The sequence below is a fragment of the Euleptes europaea genome, chromosome 1 (genome assembly GCF_029931775.1).
Source record: "Euleptes europaea isolate rEulEur1 chromosome 1, rEulEur1.hap1, whole genome shotgun sequence".
In the NCBI taxonomy this organism is placed as follows: Eukaryota; Metazoa; Chordata; class Lepidosauria; order Squamata; family Sphaerodactylidae; genus Euleptes; species Euleptes europaea.
This window is the reverse complement of record NC_079312.1, coordinates 141,609,893-141,630,568: the sequence shown is the minus strand read 5'-3', so window position 1 is coordinate 141,630,568 and position 20,676 is coordinate 141,609,893. Positions and strand designations below refer to the sequence as shown.

Here is a 20,676-nt window from a genome sequence, read left to right as displayed (position 1 = left end):
ACAGTGGCCAACCAGGTGCCTCTAGGAAGCCCCAAACAAGAATCCACCTAACAGTAGCAGTGTCCAGTCCACATTTTACTAGCTTTGTTTCAAGAAGATCATGGGGGACTTTATCAAAGGCTTTACTGAAATCAAGGTACACTACATCTACAGCATTCCCTTCATCTACCATACTTGTCACTCTATCAAAAAAAGATATGAGATTAGTTTGGCATGACCTGTTTTTGAGAAACCCCTGTTGACTGTCGGTGATCACGGCATTTCTTTCTAAGTGCTTACAGACTGTCTGTTTAATTATCTGCTCTAGTATCTTTCCTGGTATTGATGTCAGGCTGACTGGGCGATAATTGTTTGGGATTTCTCCCCCCCCTTTTAAAGATAGGGACCACATTTGCCCTCCTCCAGTCTACTGGAACGTCTCCTGTTCTCCAGGAAGTCTCAAAGATTATTGCCAATGGTTCTGAGAACACTTCGGCCAGTTCTTTTAATACCCTTGGATGCAGTTCATCTGGCCCAGGAGACTTGAATTCATTAAAAGTAGCCAGGTATTCCCGTACCATCCCAGTGTCTATATTATGCTGTAATCCCTCTACTGCATCCTCTGCTCCTTTATTCCCAGGTTGAGCACTATTTCCCTTTTGGGAGAAGACTTGAGACAAAGAAGGTGTTAAGTAATTCTGCCTTTTCTGCCTCCCCTGTTAATAATTCACCGTCCTCTCCACACAGTGACCCCATCATTACCTTGATCTTCCTTTTCCTCTGGACATAACCAAAAAACCCTTTTTGTTTTTAACTTCCCTGGCAACCCGCAGCTCATTCTGAGCTTTAGCCTTCCTGACTTTCTACCTGCATGTGCTGGCTACTTGTCTGAATTCCTCTTTGTTGATTTCCCCCTTTTTCCATTTCTTGTACATGCCCTTTTTAAATCCTGTCTCAACCAAAAGTTCTTTAGACGTCCACCCTGGTTTCTTCAAACCTCTACCATTTTTTCTCCTCAATGGAACTGATTGAAATTGCGCCTTCAATATCTCACTTTTTAAAAATTCCCATCCTTTATTCACCCCCTTCTCTTTCAGTATTCTTACCAACAGGATCACACCCAGTAGTTCCCTAAATTTATTGAAATCAGCTTTCTTAAAGTCTAGAATGCGTGTCTGACTACTCCTTGCTTCTTCTTTCTGCTGTATAACAAACTCCAGGAGAATATGGTCACTCCCACCTAAGGATCCCACTCCTTCCATCTCATAAACCAGGTCATCATTATTGGTTAATATCAGATCCAAAATGGCTGTTCCCCTTGTTGCTTCTTCCACTTTTGGGACAATGAAGTTTTCTGCAAGGGAAGTGAAGAATTTGTTGGACCTTATTGTCTTGGTGGAGTTTGTCTTCCTACAGATGTCAGGATAATTGAAATCTCCCATTACTACTACATCTCTCTTTTTTGAATGCTTGGACATCTGTTCCAGGAAGGCATCATCTAACTCTTCAGTCTGGCTTGGGGATCTATAATAGACCCCCACAATGACATCACTGTTTTTCTCCCCCTTAATTTTTACCCAGATGCTTTCAAGCTGGCTTCCAGTGTTTAAGTCCTGGACCTCCTTGCAGGTGTAGTCATCCCTAACGTATAATGCTACTCCTCCCCCCTTCCGGTTTGGTCTATTTCTCTGAAATAGGTTATGCCCTTCAAGTAATACATTCCAATCATGAGACTCGTCCCACCAGGTTTCCGTAATGCCTATTATATCATATTTGGTTTGTTCTGTTAAGAGTTCTAGTTCATCTTGCTTACTTCCCATGCTCAGTGCATTAGTGTAGAGACATCTTAGACCACGGGTCCTTCTTTTTAAAATTGTTTCCCTCCCATTGTTGAGTTTTTGAATGGTCTTTTCTTGCGTATGTGCTACCCTCCTCAAATCCTTCGTATCTATTTCTGCAGTTATTGTCCTCATCTGAGGCTTTGAATTTATGTCTCACTTTCCTGGAAGATTTAGTTTAAAGCCCTCCTTATCAGTCTTGCAAGGCTCTGACCAAACACATTTCCCCCCACCTTTGTGAGGAGCAAGCCAATAGGCTTTCAAATATACAGTATGGTTTTTGCCTATATTAATACAAAGTGTGCTTCTTTTTTCTCAAGTTGCATTATAAATGTTGAGTAATGTAAAACTTTCTCAAGACTATGTACAACAAGCATGTATGAAAAATGAATGCAAAGATAAACATTTTTGAGGGATGGCCCTCAATTATGGAACCCTCTTTTCTTGAAAATTTACAGAAAGACTGAACATTTTTTGGACTTATGTAAGTTACTTTATTTTGAGCTGGACACCTATCGCTGAGATTAAATGGGTTGGTGTGGGGGAGAGGAATAATTAATATGATGTTTACTATTTAGCTCGAGGGGTCAATATTTGGGAAGAGATGGGTTAAAATCCAAACATTTAAAGAAAAAGAGGAAAAGAACAGAACAGTTAAGTGAAACAGAAAAATCCTTACCACAGTAAGAAACTTCTCTGGAAAAAAGTAAAATTCTTGGTGAAATACAAACAAGCTTCCTATCATCAGAAAGAGAATAATGTAAAATAAAGGAATGTCAACTAGTGCTTGTCCACACCAGTAAGCAGAAGGATAAAGACCCGAAATCTTCAGCTGAGTGTAGGCTTTAATCTGTAAGAGTACAAAAACAAAAGGCTAAAATACATGTCAAAATATGGAGAATGACAGCAACAATTTGGTTGGCTCCTATGACTTCCTTCTGCTCCCCTATTGGAGGAAGATTCTTTATTCATCAGAAGAAAGTCATTGGATCCAACACACTGTATTTTTCTTCTGTCCTCTTTTTCCCTTCCAATTCTCCCAGGTAGCCCACATAGAGAGCATCCATAGCATCTGGTGCATTCTGAGAAGTGTATTTCTACAGACCCCAGAATACAGTGCGCATCATAGGTGTTATCCATCACATGCACTTGGGCAGGAAGACAGAAGAATGGAGAGATGCTGCAAGAATTTCTTGTCCTCTCGACTGCCTTCCACCACCACCGCTGCCACTTCTTTCACTTCAGCTAGGCAGATGGATTGGAATGGAAAAGGAGAATTCTAAGGTTTGGCACATACAAACCCCAAAGCATTCCTAATGACATTATTGGGTACACTGGCGTTCCAAGTGTGCCAAACACTCAGCAGATAATATAAACTATTTGCCAGTGTATTCACAAATTGTTTGGTTTCTCTGTGCTCAATTCTAAGGAGAAGGGGAAAGGGGAGCTCATCAGTCTCTTAGTTAAACATGGTCTTCACTGTGCCCTCTCCTCTTTTCAGCTGGTCTGTAAATAGTTTTCAACATTAAAAGACCTAATTCTACATAATAAATTTTAAAAAGATACCACAATAGCACTGAGGAGATCATACGATCATAAAACATCAAGGGTCATTAGTCCAACTCATTGACCTAAGAGAGGATACGCCAAACACCCATAACACTTGAAAGAACTCTGGTAGAAAAATATATCCTATTAAAATCAAATTACAGTGCAAGTAGAGAGCAGCTCAAAGAGAGGTACAGTGATGCCAGAGAGGTCTATACACTGCGGAGTAATTGGAGTAAGATAGATCCAAAGGACTCAAGTGGCACAGTAAAATGAAAATCCTCTAGAATGGTCATGGACTGAAGGGGAGATTTAATTCCAGACCCGTTTGACAATGAGACTGAGCAAGAATATCTAAGAAAGTGAGATTTACTGGTTAAATTTTGCATTTTTGCCCTTACAATAGTTAAATAGTTACAACAGTTAAATTTTCATAAAAACATGCAAATTGATGATTATGTGTTTCTGATTCATCCCACTGTACAGTTGGTTTCCTTTGCAGCTTATTATGCTGCCCTAACTGAATAATACCATCAAATAACAACCTTGGATTTTTTTAAAAAAAGTTTTTGCTGTTTGTTTAAATATAGAACATTTTAAAATTTTTCATACTACCAACTACTAATTGCTCCATTGTGTTGTATGAAATCCATTAATATGAGTCATAGTGCCAACTAAGTGATCATTTGGTGGTGAGGTTCACTCCTGCTTTTCATTCATTGTATCATACAAATATCATTATATAGTCCAGTGTTCGGCTAATATGTGAGACATGTTGTGCATGTGTTTTAAAAAATGTATCTTAATACTATTACCTTGTGATTTTCTGCATTCTCCATGGCAAAATATGGTGGCATTCCAGTTACAATGATTCCTAATAACACAGCTCCAAAATAAAGCACCACTGTGGAAAACCTATTAGTAAATTCCTGTAAAAGAACAGATTTCATATAGAATAAAATTCTCCTTACCCAGGATTTTAATTTTCATCTTTTTGGCCTTGCCAGGTGCTTGTCAAAACTTCTTGTTGTTGTGTTTTGGCTACCTACAGCAAATACTTGGTAGGCCATGATACATCTAGTTGACTATATTTAGTGTAAAGAAATTTGAGGCCTTTTCCAGATTAATATATGAACACAGACACACTAGAGATGATATTCTTCCTACATCTGAGAAAGGGAAAAAACCATTCATTCCTACATGAGCTATTCTGTTTACTTACCTGTAACTGCTGTTTATCCAGTGTCTTCTGTGCAGGCACAGGGACTGCACAGGCCAGCCACAGAGGAATTCTTTAAAGCTTCTAGAAGCTTCAGAGTGCTTGGAGTGCTCCCCCCCTTCTTGTCTGGAGCCGAGCGCAGGCTTTCTTCCAGCTCGTTTCCCCCCTTTTGTTAACCTTTTGAAAAGACTCATGAGACGGACACCAGATCGAATGGCATTGCCTTGAACTGCATGTCAAGGTCCATGTACCTGAACCGAAGGAAACGCCGATGAGATGGATGTATTGTCAGATGCAGGTAAGCCTCGGTGAGATCTATGGAGGTCATGAAGGTAGCAGGATGAAGCGCCTCCACAATGGTTCTCAGGGTCTCCATTCGAAAATGTTTGGCCTGGATGAAACGATTGACAAACTTGAGATCCAATATGGCCCTGCAGTCCCCGTTCTTTTTGGGGACCATGAAAAATATGGATTAGACTCACTTGGAGCGCTCCTTGGTGGGAACTTCCTCAATGGCCCCAATTTGGAGGAGATATGAGATGGCTTCCATGGTTCTCCGATGCTTTTCCACACTGCAGTACTGTAGAGAGGTGATGAGGTGATCCAGAGGCTTGTTGCGAAACTCTATTATGTGGCTGTGTTGAATCAGTTGCAGTACCCAGGCATCCGCCTGGGACCTTCTCCATTGTGGAAGAAAGAGTTGTAGCCTTCCCCCCACCAGTGGAGGCTTGGTGTCACTGTTTGTTCCTCTTGGGGAACTTGTCAGACTTGCCCCCTCGGAAGGGTTGGGATTGGGGTGGGCAACTGAATCTGTTGAAGCGTCAAAAGGAACCTCTCTGGGAGGACCAGTATGTCAGCTGTAGGCAGAAGCTTTATGAGCTTCTTGGTCCACGCATTCATGGCCCTGGCAATAAGGGCTGTGGTAGAGTTGGCCTTGATTGCCTCATGCACCTTCCTAGACAAAAATTCCATTTTCCTGTTTAGCTGATCCTTGATGAAGCCTACCCCAGAGTCTGACACAGTGTCTGAAGACTGCAAGGCTGTGACAGGCGCATCTACTATAGGTAGCTCTAGCATTTCCATTGCATAAGAGGCCATATCGTACAATTTCTTGGCATTGCCAGAGAACTGTTTATTATGAATGGGGTTATCACATTCAGTTCATGGAAACAAGTCCTTCCTCCCCGGTGGGAAGAAAGCCCGCGCTCGGCTCCAGACGAGGGGAGGGGGGAGCACTCCAAGCGCTCTGAAGCTTCTAGAAGCTTTAAAGAATTCCTCCACAGCCGGCCTGCACCTGCACAGTCCCATGTGGGACTGCACAGAATACACGCAAATGAACGTTAACTTTTCTTTACAGAAAAGCTTCCATTTTTTCATAAATGCCAGACATCTTTGAGTACTTAAAATCTGTCTTTTCATGGTTCCAACAGAATTCACAGATAGTGATTAATTCATCAGCTTTTGCTTCAGAACTTACTTCAGCTAACACCATCCATTAGGGAAGAGGTAGGAGTGATCCAACTCCAGTTTATAAATCTGCAATCTGTGTTCCATTTCAAAGAAAGGTGTGGTTTATTATTTTGTGGTCACACCAGAAGATCACAGAGAGCCAGCATAGTGTTCAGTAGACCCTCGCCATTTGAAGAGGCTAATCCTGGAATGAAATGGCAAAATCCACAAACACTGACAGGAAGGGACTGGGAGACCAAAATGGCCTGGAAAAGGCCCTGCTCTCGCTCCCACTATGCCAGCCAGAGAAAGCTGTGTGGCTGCTGCCTCCTAGGTGAGTTGTCTAACTAAGAACCAAAAAGGTTGACAATATAAATATGGGCTCAATATCTATTGGTTAAAGGTATGCATGTATATGTGTGTGTGTGTCAATATTTCTTAAAAACATATCTTGGCCCACATACCCTGACCAGACGTATTTCCGCCTGTTAGCCTTCCTCAGTGGGCAAATAATGTTAATCATACAGAAGGGCCCCAGACATTAAAATAGTACATTAGTAATCTCAAAACTAGACCAAGATGAGATGTAACAATAATAATTTTCTGTGACAAAAGTCAAAGATATAAATCACAGTACTCTTACTTGTATCTTGCTGCAAAGGTCAGGTACTTGTATCTTTGATGGCAATTCAATTAGGTAGGTTTCTCTCCTGATCAAAAGATGAAGTAATGTCTGGAGCCAACGCGAATGTATTTCGTCACAGAGAATTATTTTTATTACATCTCATCTCGGTCTAGTTTTGAGATTATTAATGTACTATTTTAATGTCTGGGGCCCTTTTGTTTGATTAATATTTGACTACTGAGGAAGGCCAATGGGCTGAAACCCATCTGGTCAGGGTCAATAATGATCCTTTTATTTATGTACATTTGTGAGGCTTTGGGCCAAGAAATGTGTTCTTAAGATATATATTCCTATATTTGCTCTTTTAACGTATAGATGTTGATCCCAAAATTGTATTGGTTCTATGAAAAAAGCCCACATGAAAATTGCGCACAGAAAACCCCCCACTGTCATTAATGCACACAAGAAAAAAGCCCACACGGAAAAAAGCCCGCACGGAGAAAAGCTCACATGGAAAAATACTCAATGTAGAAAAATTTCTGTATTCACAATATGTTCGGAAGAAAACAGCTTATTTGTTCAAAATGATGAGTGCCTTTCCTTTTAATTACAACTCTAATTGAATTTCAAAGAAACTACCAGCGCATTCCTGAGGATTGGAGTAGAAAGTGCTTAGGAGGCCAGCAGAGGACGCACAGGCGGGACTGGAAGATTGCTCCTGGTGACTCCTCGGAAGCTACCCTGGCAGTAATGACAAGGGAAGCTGTGGTGCTTCGATGTGACTGGAGGTCGGGGCGGTGACTGGGGGGGGGGCATTCTGACTATACAGCGCCCTACATATACCTCCCCATATTTCCGCCGCTGTTGTCCTTCTTGGTGCTACAACTCCTGAACCTGCCCCAAACTCCTCCTGGCGTTAAGTATTTAAATGTAATTTTCTGTGTGGGCTTTTTCCCATGTGGGCTTTTTTCCATGTGGGCTTTTTTTGTGTGTGCATTTATGATAGTGGGTTTTTTTCTGTGAGCAATTTTCATGTGGGCATTTTTCATGTGCGTTTTTTTCTGGTTACCATTTGTATTGTCTTAATCTTTTTGGTTCTTAATTCAATTCATTTTGGGTTATTTCCCTTTTTTTCTTTTGTTGAGTTGTCCAACTGCCTGGCAACAAGACAAGGCTTCATGGGTCTATGGCAGTGGTTAGAGTGTCAGACTAGGATCTGGGAGACCCAGGTTTGAATTCCTGCTTTGCCATGGAAGCTTGTTGGGGGACCTTGAGCTTGCCATACACTGTCAGCATAATCTAACTCATAGAGCTGTTATTATGAGAATAAAGTGGAGGAGAGGATAACAATATTGTAAACTCCTTTGGGTCCCTGCTGTGGAGAAAATCTGGATTTAAATAGCTAAATAAAAATAATTTCAGTTCTGGATATACATTCCTTTCGCATTTCATGGAATGCAATAGAGACAGAAAGCTAAAGGGGTGTGTTGTGGGTAGTATTGAGAGGGAAATGAGAAAAACCATTTCTATGCTATTATTGTGCTGGAGCAGTAACAAGCTAGTGAACAAGTAAAAAAGGAAAGAAAACGGAGGGAACAGAAAATTCCTTCTACTGATATTCATTTTTATTTCTATCTCAGTGTGAGATATCTCTAGCACACTAATCGAGAAAGTGTGGGGCTTTTAGTCAGAACAGCATTCCTGCACTTCTATAGGGAGCACTTTTTAATAATTAAATGGAATATAAGCAATGTAAGTGAAGTAAATTAGGTACAAGTTTCCATGGGCAAATTCAAAAAATTATTGTTGGAGAAATTTTCATTGTTTGGTTTAAGACAGCTGGAACTGGTCAGGGCAGAACATAATAATATTAATAACAATAATAAATTATTATGAATAATGGAACTGAACCAGGAGAATCTCTAAGAAAAACTGTCTACTTCTCTTACTTTGTCCGGGTAGACAATTTTATAACAATCTTTGGGGTTTTGCATTCACTTACTTGAAAGAAAGGGCTACTCCAGATGTTTATGCTTTCAGTTACATTTAAGCTGTGCAGATAGAGGTTACTAATGACATTCACCATAACAGGTAAAGAATGTACCATAGTACGATTAAAAGCAACTGCGAAGGTGTAGCTCTGCAACAATAACAACAGAAATTAAACAAATTAGCTTCTGTATATGAAGATCTTCAACAGAGACATGAATACGCCTACTTGTGGTACAGTATATTGCTTATGAAAGTACCCAGTGATGTGCTTCCCTAAAAGCACTTTTCACATTCTGCTTTACAAGCCTGTCAGAGTACAAGAGTGTTTTGTCCCATATAACAAAATTCTATCTTGGTAAATAATATAAGGCCACTGCATGATTGTTTGTGGATTATCATGCTGCAAAAGCTGTTACTAAGCACACTGAAGAATGAATTTGCCCTGTGTTTCTTTTGAGAAGCCACTGCTCTAATTTGGGATTAGTCTATAAAAAGCACAGTGGGTCCCATAATGAACAGGGAAAGTGCCAAAATTTATTTGCTGACCCAGGGCTGAATGGGAGGGAATATGGCCGCACTATAGTTATCAGTAATAAACTTCTTGATTGGCAATTTATTACAACATGTTTTTATTAAACAACAATTTTCATAACAGTTGAAAGATAGAAATGTTAATTGGAATGTAAAAGGCCACAACTTGGAATTGGCAACAGCTGCGACCCCCGTGGCGCAGCATGTATGATGTGTCAGGTGCCCAGGCTGACCCCAATGCGGCCTGGTGTGCCAACCCGCCACAGTGGTCCCGCTGTGAGCAACTGGAACGGCGGGCCCCGAAGACACCAGGATGATCGCCACTGGGTGTCTTCGCCTGCTGCTTGGGAAGAGGCAAACCACCTGCCCTTCAGCCAGGGCATATCCTTTAAGCCTCTCCCAAAAACCCCGTATTGGGATTCCCAAAGTTAGGAAAGCGACCCCTCCAGTTCACATTTCCTACCGAACTGACACATCTCCATGCCTATCCGCCCAAGTTGCAACATGAAATTAGGGAGGGTGGGTGGGTCAAAATTAAAGACGGAGTGAGCTGGAGGTCAGCCCGCCTCCTTATATACTACGGGGAGTAGCCCCTCCCCTCCGAGCTCCCGCCCACAATCCCCATTGGCTAGTAGCCTCAGGCCCCAGCCAATGGGAGGCTGTTGCCAGGGAGAGCAGACCCACCCAGCACGAGCCGACGGATGCGCGCAAACGCACAAGTCGGCTGGCAGGCCATTTTCTCTCCCGGCTCCCAGCATTCTGGCCTCCCCCTCCATCCACGGGAAGCAAACATGGTTCCCGTTGAGGCGGGAACCAGAGCTTCTGGCAAAGGCTCTAATATACCCTGAACTTGGGGAGAGGCAAGAGGGCTGCTAATTGAGTTCAAAGGTCCCCAAGTATGACCAAGTATGAAAACAGTAGTATGCACTGGGATGGATTCTGCCCAATAAATGTTTTATTGAAGTGACTAGTTTTCTTTTTCTTTTTAAATTACATCTGCATGATCTGATGTCAGCAGGCTTAGAAGCGTGTAACTCTTTATTTTTATTAGGAAGCTTCCAATGTTTACTAACTGCAGAAAAAATATGAGTTCATAGTCAGTTCCATTCTTAACGCTTGTGACTCTAATGAAGCAATCCTAAAGAATTAACAGTGCAATCCTAAAGAGGGGGCTGAATGGGCTTAGGGAGCTGACAGACCCATACACCGGTTTATCTTGGAAATACAATAAATACAAATAATAGATACAAATAATGACTAAGAAGCAATCTTAAGCAAGCCTACTCAGAATCCTCCCCAAGTCTATTTAATGGAGTTTACTCCCTGGAAAGCATTCTTAGGATGAAATTATAATACTCCCACACAAGATCTGTGGACCGAGGGCAATTACCTTTAAAGCTCTAAATGGATTTAAGTCACAGTATATTAAGGCTTATATGCTCCAATATATTCCTCCGCACTTTCAGATTTGCAGGTATGTACTTATTTCAATTCCCATCGTTCACGAATATGATTACCTGGCACACAGAACAGGGATTTTTAGGTAGTAGTAGCCATTTTGTAAATGGCTTCAACAAAGAGGTTTATTTGGCAGCTATTCTGGTTTCTTTGCATCAAAAGGCATTTTTATTTCAGAAGACTTTTCTAGATCCACCTGATGTGATCTCCTCCAGGATTGATATTTATTGTGGGTTGGCAACTTTTAAGGACTGCTTTATTTTAGACCTACACTATTATTTTTTATATGTTTTCATGTTTATTGTTTCATTCACTCATTCCTGTTTTAAGCCTTTATTGTTTTTATGGGTCAGTGGTAGGACAATTGTTATTGTTTTTAGCTGCTTTTATCTTTCTATGTCACCTTGACCACTTGGTTAGAATACAGCTCATAAATAAGTAAATATAATTTAGATATAATAATATGAATAACAATCTCTTATCCCTCCCCTCTCCAGGGCAAGTAATTAAGTAAAACACGCATCTTTTCTCACATTATCTGTATGAAACACATTTATTGCTGCACTGTGGGGGGCAACTGAAACATAACCACTTCCATTCTGTACTGTACTGTGATGCACAGATGATACATAATCACTGCCATTGAAGATCTCCGTCAGTATATTCTGGCTTCTAAGTGACCTGATGATGTCCTCAATATCTGATTCTAAATTAAGACAATGAAGAAAGTGACATGTTAGTACCACACATGCAGAGACACCTTGTGCACACAGCTCTGAACCTCACAAGCTGTGTGCACAAGGTTCTCCTTAACAAAAAGAAAGCTCTATACATCTAGCCCTATAGTGCATATGGAGATGCCACTAGCATTCCAGCCAGCAGGATGGCCCATGTTTAAGAACTTCATGTGCATCTCAGAAGCCAAACAGAACTTTGGACTGTGGACATTAAATACAATTATAATAGTATCATATTCAAAAGATTTATGCTGTCAGAAATGTGTCCCACCACCCCACTGAACAAAGTTCAGCCTAAGAAGCCTTCTTCCAACAGTGTAATGAAAAGTCATTGGTTTGTATCTAGTGAGTGGCTGTCAAGTGGACCCCAAAAGCAGGACTTTCCTGCGACATCCTCCCACTGTAGCCCAATAGGAAAACAGGGTTACACTTACCTGTAATTGTTGTCCTCTGTGCAGGCACACATTGGGACTTTGCAAGTGCAGGCTGGCTTCAAAGAGAACTTTCTGGCTTCTAGAGACTGAAAAGACACTCCTCCCCCTCAACATGTGAGGTGCCATTTTCCCACCAAAATCATCACACGCCATGAGAGAGGACAGCCATTTCCCCTTGGTTCTCCAGAGCCACTGGAAACTCAAGAAACTATATTAAAGAGCTCACAGCGGGACAGGAGGGAGGGAAAGTGTGTCTGCACAAAGGACAACTCAACAAACAACAGTTGCAGGTAAGTGCAACCCTGTTTTCATCTTTGATCTTCTGTGCAGTCCCATTGGAAGCATAACAAGCTACTCACCAAGGAGGTGGTAGTGAGTCTCTCAGTCAAAAAGAGAGTATAGACCAGCTTTTCTGACTGCTGACTCTCTTCTGACATTTGTGTTGACAGCATAATGACAGATGAAGGTACCAGTGGAGGACCAAGTAGCTGCTCTGCAGACATCATTTAGAGGGACATGAATAAATGTAGCCAAAGAAGCCTGGGCCCTGGTGCAGTGAGCCTGACTGGACAACAAACAGGAGACTCCTGCTTGGTGCTAACAGAGTTTAACAATCTGGACAATCCAGCATGACAGAGTCTGAGATGAAGCAGCTTAGCCCTTGCAGGGACCCAAATAACAGATAAAGAAACTCAAGACCTGATGAAAACCTTGTGCTCTTTGTAAATAATACAGGAACGCTCTGTTGTGGTTATATGCAAATATAAGGTTAAGAAACATAAAATACAGTTGCAAATTGTGGCAATTAAGGCATTAAAGCTTTAAAATCCTGGCTGGAGCTTCGTAAGGGCAAATTGTTATCACTTGCTGAAGTCTAAAGTGATTTGAAATAGTGAAGTCAGCTATAGTCTGGTCATGCCACCAACTGGAGTTCAGTAATTGTAAACAACAGAACACGGAAAAATATATGCCTCTTTGCATTTTGAGGGGGGGTACTTGAATTTCAGTATTTCATCATTTAAGCATCTTTTTAGCCTTTTAAGTGTAATATCAAAAGTGCTATTAAATGCATAATTGTAATGATTGTTTATATCTTGTGGTTTGTATGAAGGGAAGATGGAGCACCCCAACATTCTGAGGTGGACAATAACTACTGCCCTAGCCTTTGTAAAGACTCTTGGGGCAGTGGCTAGTCCAAATGTTGAAAGCCATATTGATAAATTTTAGAGCCCTGTCTGAACCTAAGGAACCTCCCGTGACTCTGATGGATCGAAATATGAAAGTAGACATCCTTCAGGTCCATGACCACAAACCTAATCGCTTCCCATTGAGGAAGGAAACGGTTCAATCTGTCCAGGACAAAGGGGCACTCTTCCTGGACATATTCTGCGAGTCAAAATTTGCGGCCTTGATGATGATGCTCCTTATGCAGAGGTGGTGCAGAACCAGGCCTAGGCCTATTATTAGGCCTCCTCTTGTACCCTTCAGGTTGAAAGTGTTGGTATTGGCGAGGATACTGTTGAGTTTGATGTTGCTATTGGGGATAGTTCTGATGCCTGTAATAAGGCGAAAAATATCCTTGCCTCCTTTGAAAGGGGAAGCGATCTCGGTTGGTGCTGGTGGCAGGCAGGACACTGTACGCCTTTGCTGTCTGCCTGCCTGCTTTCTTTTCTTTTAAGAAATTGTTGGTCCCAGAGGAGAACAGTGCTGTGCCCTCAAACAGGAGATTCTCCACCCTTGCCCTGGTTTCTATGGGTAAGGCTGTGTTTCTCAGCCAAGAGTGCCTTCTAAGTGTAATGGCAGAGCCCCAAGTCCTGGTAGACACAGCCAATGCATGGTTGCTTGTGGCAATCTCTTGCAGTGAGACTTTTATTGCCTCTGACTGCATTAATTGAACGGCAGCTCTTGCCTCTTCTTGGAGATTCTCTAAGTGGAGTGAGAGCTCCTCCCACATAAACAGTCAATATCCTCCTAGAATAGTTTGGTAATTTGCCACATGGAAATTCAGTGCTGCGGAGGGATAAACCGTTCTCCCAATCGCATCTAGCCATCTACTCTCCTTGTCGGAAGGTGTAGCATGTTGGCCCACTTTCTGTTTAGTCTGCATCTCTTCCATGACTATGGATGAAGGAGGAGGATGTGTGGAAAGAAAGGGACATGTATTAGGCTTGACCAGGTATAGATTTTCCAAATTATGTGTAGTTGCAGGAGTGGATGCTGGCTTCTTGAATAGTGGTGCTTGAATGTCCTGGAGTCCCTCAAGCACAGAGAAGAGGACCATGTCTGGTGAATCTGCATGGAGACTACTATTTTGTCTCTAGGCTTCTTGTCCACCATAGAGACCAAAGCCTTAGCGATTCCAGGTCCAAAACCTTAGCGATTCTTAACATTTGTTCTGTACGAAGGCGTGTGTCCTCAGTAGGCGAGGAAGGTTCCTGCTCCCCTACCTTCTTGTCTGGCAAGGTTTCTGATGCCGCCTCAGAACTGCAAGCTGACACACTGATGTCCTCTGCACCCGGTTCCGGTTCCTCATACGAAAATAACTGTTGGAATGATTGTTGCTGGAAGGATTTCTGGAACCCTGGTGGGGCAGGACCGTTTGCAGCAGCTGTTCCATAAGGTCCAAGCCTCTCTGCTGGCAAAAGTCTGTCTAGGTGGGGATACTTGAAGGAGCAATCATCATCTCTTGCAATGGGGTCTGTTTTTGCCAGACCCCATTGCTGCGGTGGTGGAAGTGGCGGACTTGGGAGGCCTTCATACACCTCCTGAAGGTGCTTCTGAATCCAATATGGAATGGGCTGGCGAATCCGAATGGAAAGAAGGAGTCTTAAGAGGGAAAATATCAGGCTCCAGCACAGGACTGTGACCCTTCTTGGAGGAATACCTCTTCTTCTTGGATGTTCTCTCCTTCTCCTTATGTTTTAATTTTTGCTTTTGTTTCTTAGTCGAAGGTTCTGCCAGCTTGTGGGAAGAAGAGCTTTGCTAACGAAATCATTGAAACTGTGGTCGCCAGATACGAGGCAGGGGCAGCAATTGCCGGATTCGATGGAACCGATAGCTTGGTTCCGGAGTGTGCCAGAACTGAATAATCTCCGGAGCTGATTGGAGTGGAGGGAAACTCGCCAACCTAGCAGATGGGGCAGGCATGGATCTCACGGATGCTGTCTGCCTGGAGATCATGCTCTACCAAAAACAACCTATTATAGTGTAAATCAATTTGCAAAATCTAAGTTGCAAGTTTTGTTGTTACTACCCTCCTGGACGAACCTAAGGAGGAAAAAACCTCAGTTCCCAACCTCCAGGACTGGCCTGGAGAAAAATTCTCTGTTGCCACCCTCCAGGAATGGCCTGAAGGAAAGAGTGTTTGCCAAACTTAAGAGCTTCTCTAGACTGAAATTCTGTGATTGCCAAACTCCAGGGCTCGTATTATAACAAAAACAATCTATTATAATCTTTACCAGGTTTTCATATCAAGGTTGCACATTTAATGATGATATTCACTATGGGCTCTTACTACAACTATAATGGTAAACATGAACTAACTCAATGTTATACCCACAAAATCTCCCACATATATGCAATACAAATACCACATAATAGATCAGTCATCATACAAAATCTCGAGGTCAGAGGGTACAGTCTCCATATGTAACAAGTGAAGTCCATGAACCATATCACTATTACTTCTCAAGGTAAGTGTTCATATTTACTGTTGTTTTTTCCAGACACATCCATGTGTAAAGTTTTTTTCTTTTCTTTTCCTTTCTTTACAGGTTACCGGTTGGTTGTTCTTTTTTCGAAGATTTCTTCCTCAGAAGATGCACATGGATTCCTATGTCAATACAATTTTCACACACACATGACAAACTGCATTTCTTGCACTTCTTAAATAAGTCCTTCGAAGCCATAGTGGCTGACCACATGCAAGTCCTCAGGATCCCCGGAAATCGGTCAGCAGGATTAGGTCAGCCAAATCTAACTCAAAATTGCCTCCTGGGTTCAGTCCAATGGTGCAAGTCCTATACACAAGGATGAGGAAGGACTCGGTTGATTAATTAGTTGCTTTTTAAAGAAAGTATGGAGGACAGAAAAACCCTTTCTATACATAACGGCAGCAGAAAAGGAACTGAGGGGTGAGAGGGTGCCCCCCTTGGATTACGTTACTGTGTTGGCAGGAAGGAATCATCACAATTGTTCCAAGGGGAGGTGCTCCCTCTGTATCTAGGAGGCTACAAAAATCTTCTACCGAAGGGAATTCCTTCACACGCACAGTCCCATATGTGGGGCTGCACAGAAGAATGAAAATGAACACCCAAAGATTTGGTGGACTACTTGTTTTTTCTTATTTGTGCCAGGGTGTAATCAGTCTTCAACAAGAGGAGATGATCACCTTCAACAGGTAGAAGTGAGCTGTGGCTCACGAAAGCTCATACCCTACCAGAAAATATTTTTGTTAGTCTTTAAGGTGCTACTGGACTCTTGCCCTTTTTGACTACTGCAAACAGACTAACACGGCTACCCACTGTGAATTATCTTCAACAGGTAAGTCTTTCACTTTAGCACGTTTCTGGAGACAAAGCAGTAGATCTGAGCCCTGCAAACCACTGCACAGTTACTGTGGATCCTATAAAATGAACAGAGCAATCTGCCGCATGTCGGCTAGCATTTATATGATGTTTTGACAGCTTAATTGCCTCTGCTTGAAGCACCTTAGCCAATGAGGATTTTTCCTCAGGTATCAATTCAAGGTCAGATAACATTTGCTCCCAGAGAAATCACTGGTTAAGTGGCCCTAATGGGCTGGTAATTTGCAATGCAAAGATTCAGAACTGCTGCAGAGTATACCTTGTGGCCTAAAGCATCCATCTTCCATCCCTCTTTGTCCACTGGTGATGAATGGGACCCTGGCCTATGCCTCTTGTACCTCTTCTGTCATGAGGGAGCAAGTTGGAGGATGAATAAAGAAAAACATGCAATTGTCTTGCTTGACTTTGTACATGTTCTCTAGGTTTTTCCCTAATGGCTATAGCTATGTCAATAAAGTACTGAAGAAAACAAAATGCCACTGTCACTGGAACATCAGAATAGAGGGCACTGAGAATTTTATTCTTTGACTGTGGGTTAGATGAAAAAAGTTGATTTCCAAAGATTTAGTCAAGCACAATATCTATTCTAAGTATAGATGGAGGTCTTTTGTTAGGATAAATAGGGGTCCTATCTCCACAATTCATCTGGGGACAGATCCAACAGGAGTTCAGAATTGATGCTAGAATGGGAGGCCTCTTCCTTACCTTCCATGTCAGATGGCTGGTGTTCCACAATAAAGCAAGAATGGAACTGAAGGATGGGGTAGTGGATGGTATAGAACTGAGGCTAATGGTTGAGAATGCATCTCAGCACTCTGTATGAATTCCCCCAAGCAGGACCATAAGTTGGGTAAGGATAAGGAGGCCATGGGCCTGATTAAAATGGCATAGACCATGGCATGCCATAGATAGGAGGCTGAGTCAGAACCAAATGAGAAGGGTCTGAATGCAGTGGGAAAGAATGGGCCTTCTCCTTGATGGAATGGAACAGGAAGGAAGGTCAAATAATACTTCAACCTCTGACAGAGAGTCTTCCGGTTCCTGAACATGCAGAGACAGAGTCCAAGGAATCATCAGAGGGTCTTCTTCCAAAACTATTGGTTTCGATACCTCAGGGTGAGGAACCAACGGAGGTCTCTCTTGTTGAATGGTACGGCCTCAATGGTACGGATCCCTTGTCAAGGTGCTTCAATTTAGTTTTAGCTTTCTTAGCTGGTGGTTCTGAAGCACTCTGATGTAGAACTGATGAGTCCAGGGACCTAGAATGGTGTCTATGCGGGTCCGGTGTCAGAACCGACAAAGCTGATGATAACAATTCTATTCTTGAAGAATGCTCCCATATGGCAGATGACTTCGACACCAGCTTATTGGAGCCTGAGAAAGCCTTATCCCAAAGTGTGGCCTCCATATATGAGGCCCTATTCCTCACCTTAGGAGTGAATTGTTGTCAGTTGTGGCTGGCACTGATGTTATGAGATTCAATCAAACAGATGAATCAGGGAGTATGCTCATCTGTTTCAGTCATCTTCATCCCATACTGAGCACACTTTTAAAATAACGCCTTCTGATCCATTGAAGATAAATCAAATTGAGTGAAGATAGTGAGGCGAAGTAGAAACAACAGGAGCAAAACTAGATCACATCCTCTCAGCACAGCGGCGAAAAGAGAACTGAGGAAAAATGGCTCTCCTGCTTCATGGCACATGAAGGCTTCAGGTTACATGCTGAGGGGGAGGAGTGTCTTTTCAGTTTCCAGAATCTAGAAAGTTCTCTCCAAGGCCAGCTGGGCGTGCACAGTCCCAATGAGGAACTGCACAGAAGTTCAAAGATGAATGTAGACCTTCTCATGGATGCTCAGAAATAACACAGGGATTAAAGTGGGTGTATACAATGGGAGGGGGAAGTGGTGGATATCACCATCCCCTCTACTGAAGACAGAGGTGCCCTTCTACCTTTGCAATGGCATAGAGGGATACAAGCCCGTATTCATTCATTATACATACATATATGTATATATAAAAGAAAGGGACCTGTAAGGACTTTCAGGGGGTGGGGATATCACATTTTCCCCTCCTCCATTATTTCCTCTTTCCTTTCCACATCCTCCTCCTTTTTCCTGCTTCCTTACCACACACTATTACCTGCCCTGTCTTCAGCTTTCCCTCCTTCCTTCCCATAGCAGCCTCTCCCTGGGAAAACATTGACAAAGTTGTGAGGTGCTAATCAGCAATCTGGGCCCAGTTATGTGGTGCTGGCCAGGCTGGATCTAGTTGCACAGTGGGGAACCTCCCAGGACTTCCAGTAGGTGAATTACCCCTCCCTACACCATTTCTTCTTTCCCTTCTCCTGGCAGTCCCCATATCCTCATCTTCCTTCTGTCCTTCCCACCCACCAACCAACCTACCTTTTATCTCCCTCCAATCTTCAGCCATATTATTTACTTCATTTATACTCCGTGTTTCTCCACATTGCAGATCCAAAGCAGCATACATCATTTTCCTCTCTTCCATTTTATCATTACAACAATCCTGTGAGGTAGCTAAGAGTGTGTGACTGGCCCAAAGTTACTCTGTAATTTTTGATGGCAGAGTAGGGATTCAAACCTGAATTTCCCTGATCCTAGTCTGAAATTCTAAGCAGTGTACTACACGGGCTTTCATGGGATGGCTGCTTTTGAACAGCAGCAAGCAGCTGGGGATGGGTGAGTCATGGAAATCATGTGGTAGCAACCCAGTGGATGCTGCTGGGCTAGTCCTCCTTCAAGGGCCAAAACAGCCCTGGAAATGGCCCTGTCCCCTCCCCCTGCCTTTTACTGACAGAAACCAAGGTTTGAAGGCTGGCAATATTGTTGTGGTTTCTCAGCATGGCCACTGAGGGCATTCATTTTTTAAAGCTACAGGCACTGCTTCTATCATTTTGGAGGGTGTTAACCTCCTTTTTTAAGGTTTCAGATTTATATGTAGACGTGGAACTTTTCTCCAGTTTGTAGAAAGATCAGTTTTGTCTGTCCATGGCCCCTATCTGTGGATAAACATCCACATATTTGGCCAGGATGAGAATTAGAAATATTGAGATAATATCTATGATTTATGTCACATAGCATTGCAGAGCTCTAGGGATGAGAACAGATCTTACCTTAATCAAACTTAAAGTTCTGCCTTGTGCAAGAATTACTGTGAATCCACACCTCAAGCACCTATAGCTAAAATCACCAGATAAGACTATCACCGAACCCAGTGAGCTGAACTTTTTTTGGGGGGTGGGGCAGCAAGCTAACTACAATAAATAAAAATGACTAACTGTAGTTAAAATGCATGGGCTTCTTACCAGTGGAATTTTGAATGAGGAGAGTCGTTTTGTACTTGTGATAATCATCTTTCGACTTAAGGAAGTACAAGTCAGGGGAGAGTTTGACAGATGACACTGCATTTTTTAAGTAATGGCGTATAAGAAACAAAAGAATCTGAACAAGGAGAAACAATGTGAATAGCAAGAACCTAAAAGAAAAGGGGAAAAGTAACAATGATCCATATTACATACAAATTAGCTGAGCAGTGGATTTTCGTTAGATCAGCAGAATTCCAATAGCCCACCAAGATAACCATTCAAATTTACAAAGCAAAAGTGCATACTCAGGATCTTTTCCTCAATAAACATCAGAGTGGGTTAAATCTAGCTACCCATCAGTGGAAGGCACTGATGGCTATGGATCTTTCCCTCATTCTCCTAACCCCAAAAGCCTTTCTGACCTCAGGTAAGTTTATGCCAGGGTTTACAGGACTTCTGTGGACTAATACCATATGAGTCAGGAGGCTTCAGTGGGGAGAAGGGAGGGTGCATAATTGTTCCTTTCTGCCTCTTCCATCAGTGCAACTCCACTGAAGGAAGAAGGGAGTGATTTCACTCCCCTTCCCCTGCAGCCTCTCAACCCTCAGGTGTATTAGTCCTTGTGGGTCCCAGAAAAGACTGCCTGTGGGAGGGGAATATAAGAAATATCATTGCATTTGTAAATCACTGGATCTAATCAAGCATCTTGCTAGATCAGACTAAGATCCACCTATCCAAGTATTCTTTGTGAGAAACTCAGAAACCAGTAGGAACAAGGTAGCTTACTGGAAATTGGCCTGTGGCCCACCAGTGGACTATGGTCTATCACCTGCCGACACTTACAGTACAGGTAATTATTTTATTCACTCAGGGTCTAACAATATGTCCTGAGGCAGCAGTCCAGGGGATCTAACAGTGTAAAGGCTCTGGCATTCTTATCTTATTTTTAGCTC

The 20,676-nt window shown here is 42.5% G+C and overlaps 1 protein-coding gene across 1 annotated transcript in view; it reads right to left on the bottom strand.

Moving 5' to 3' along the window:
• ABCA5 (ATP binding cassette subfamily A member 5) overlaps window positions 1–20,676 on the bottom strand; it is a 138,328-nt gene that overhangs the window by 28,383 nt on the left and 89,269 nt on the right. Inside the window, exons 19-23 of the mRNA XM_056855217.1 lie at window positions 19,724–19,893; window positions 11,173–11,345; window positions 8,661–8,798; window positions 4,181–4,294; window positions 2,497–2,667 (exon numbers count right to left, since the gene is read on the bottom strand). Coding sequence (XP_056711195.1) covers window positions 2,497–2,667; window positions 4,181–4,294; window positions 8,661–8,798; window positions 11,173–11,345; window positions 19,724–19,893 — 766 coding nt within the window. The remainder of the gene's footprint in view (window positions 1–2,496; window positions 2,668–4,180; window positions 4,295–8,660; window positions 8,799–11,172; window positions 11,346–19,723; window positions 19,894–20,676) is intronic.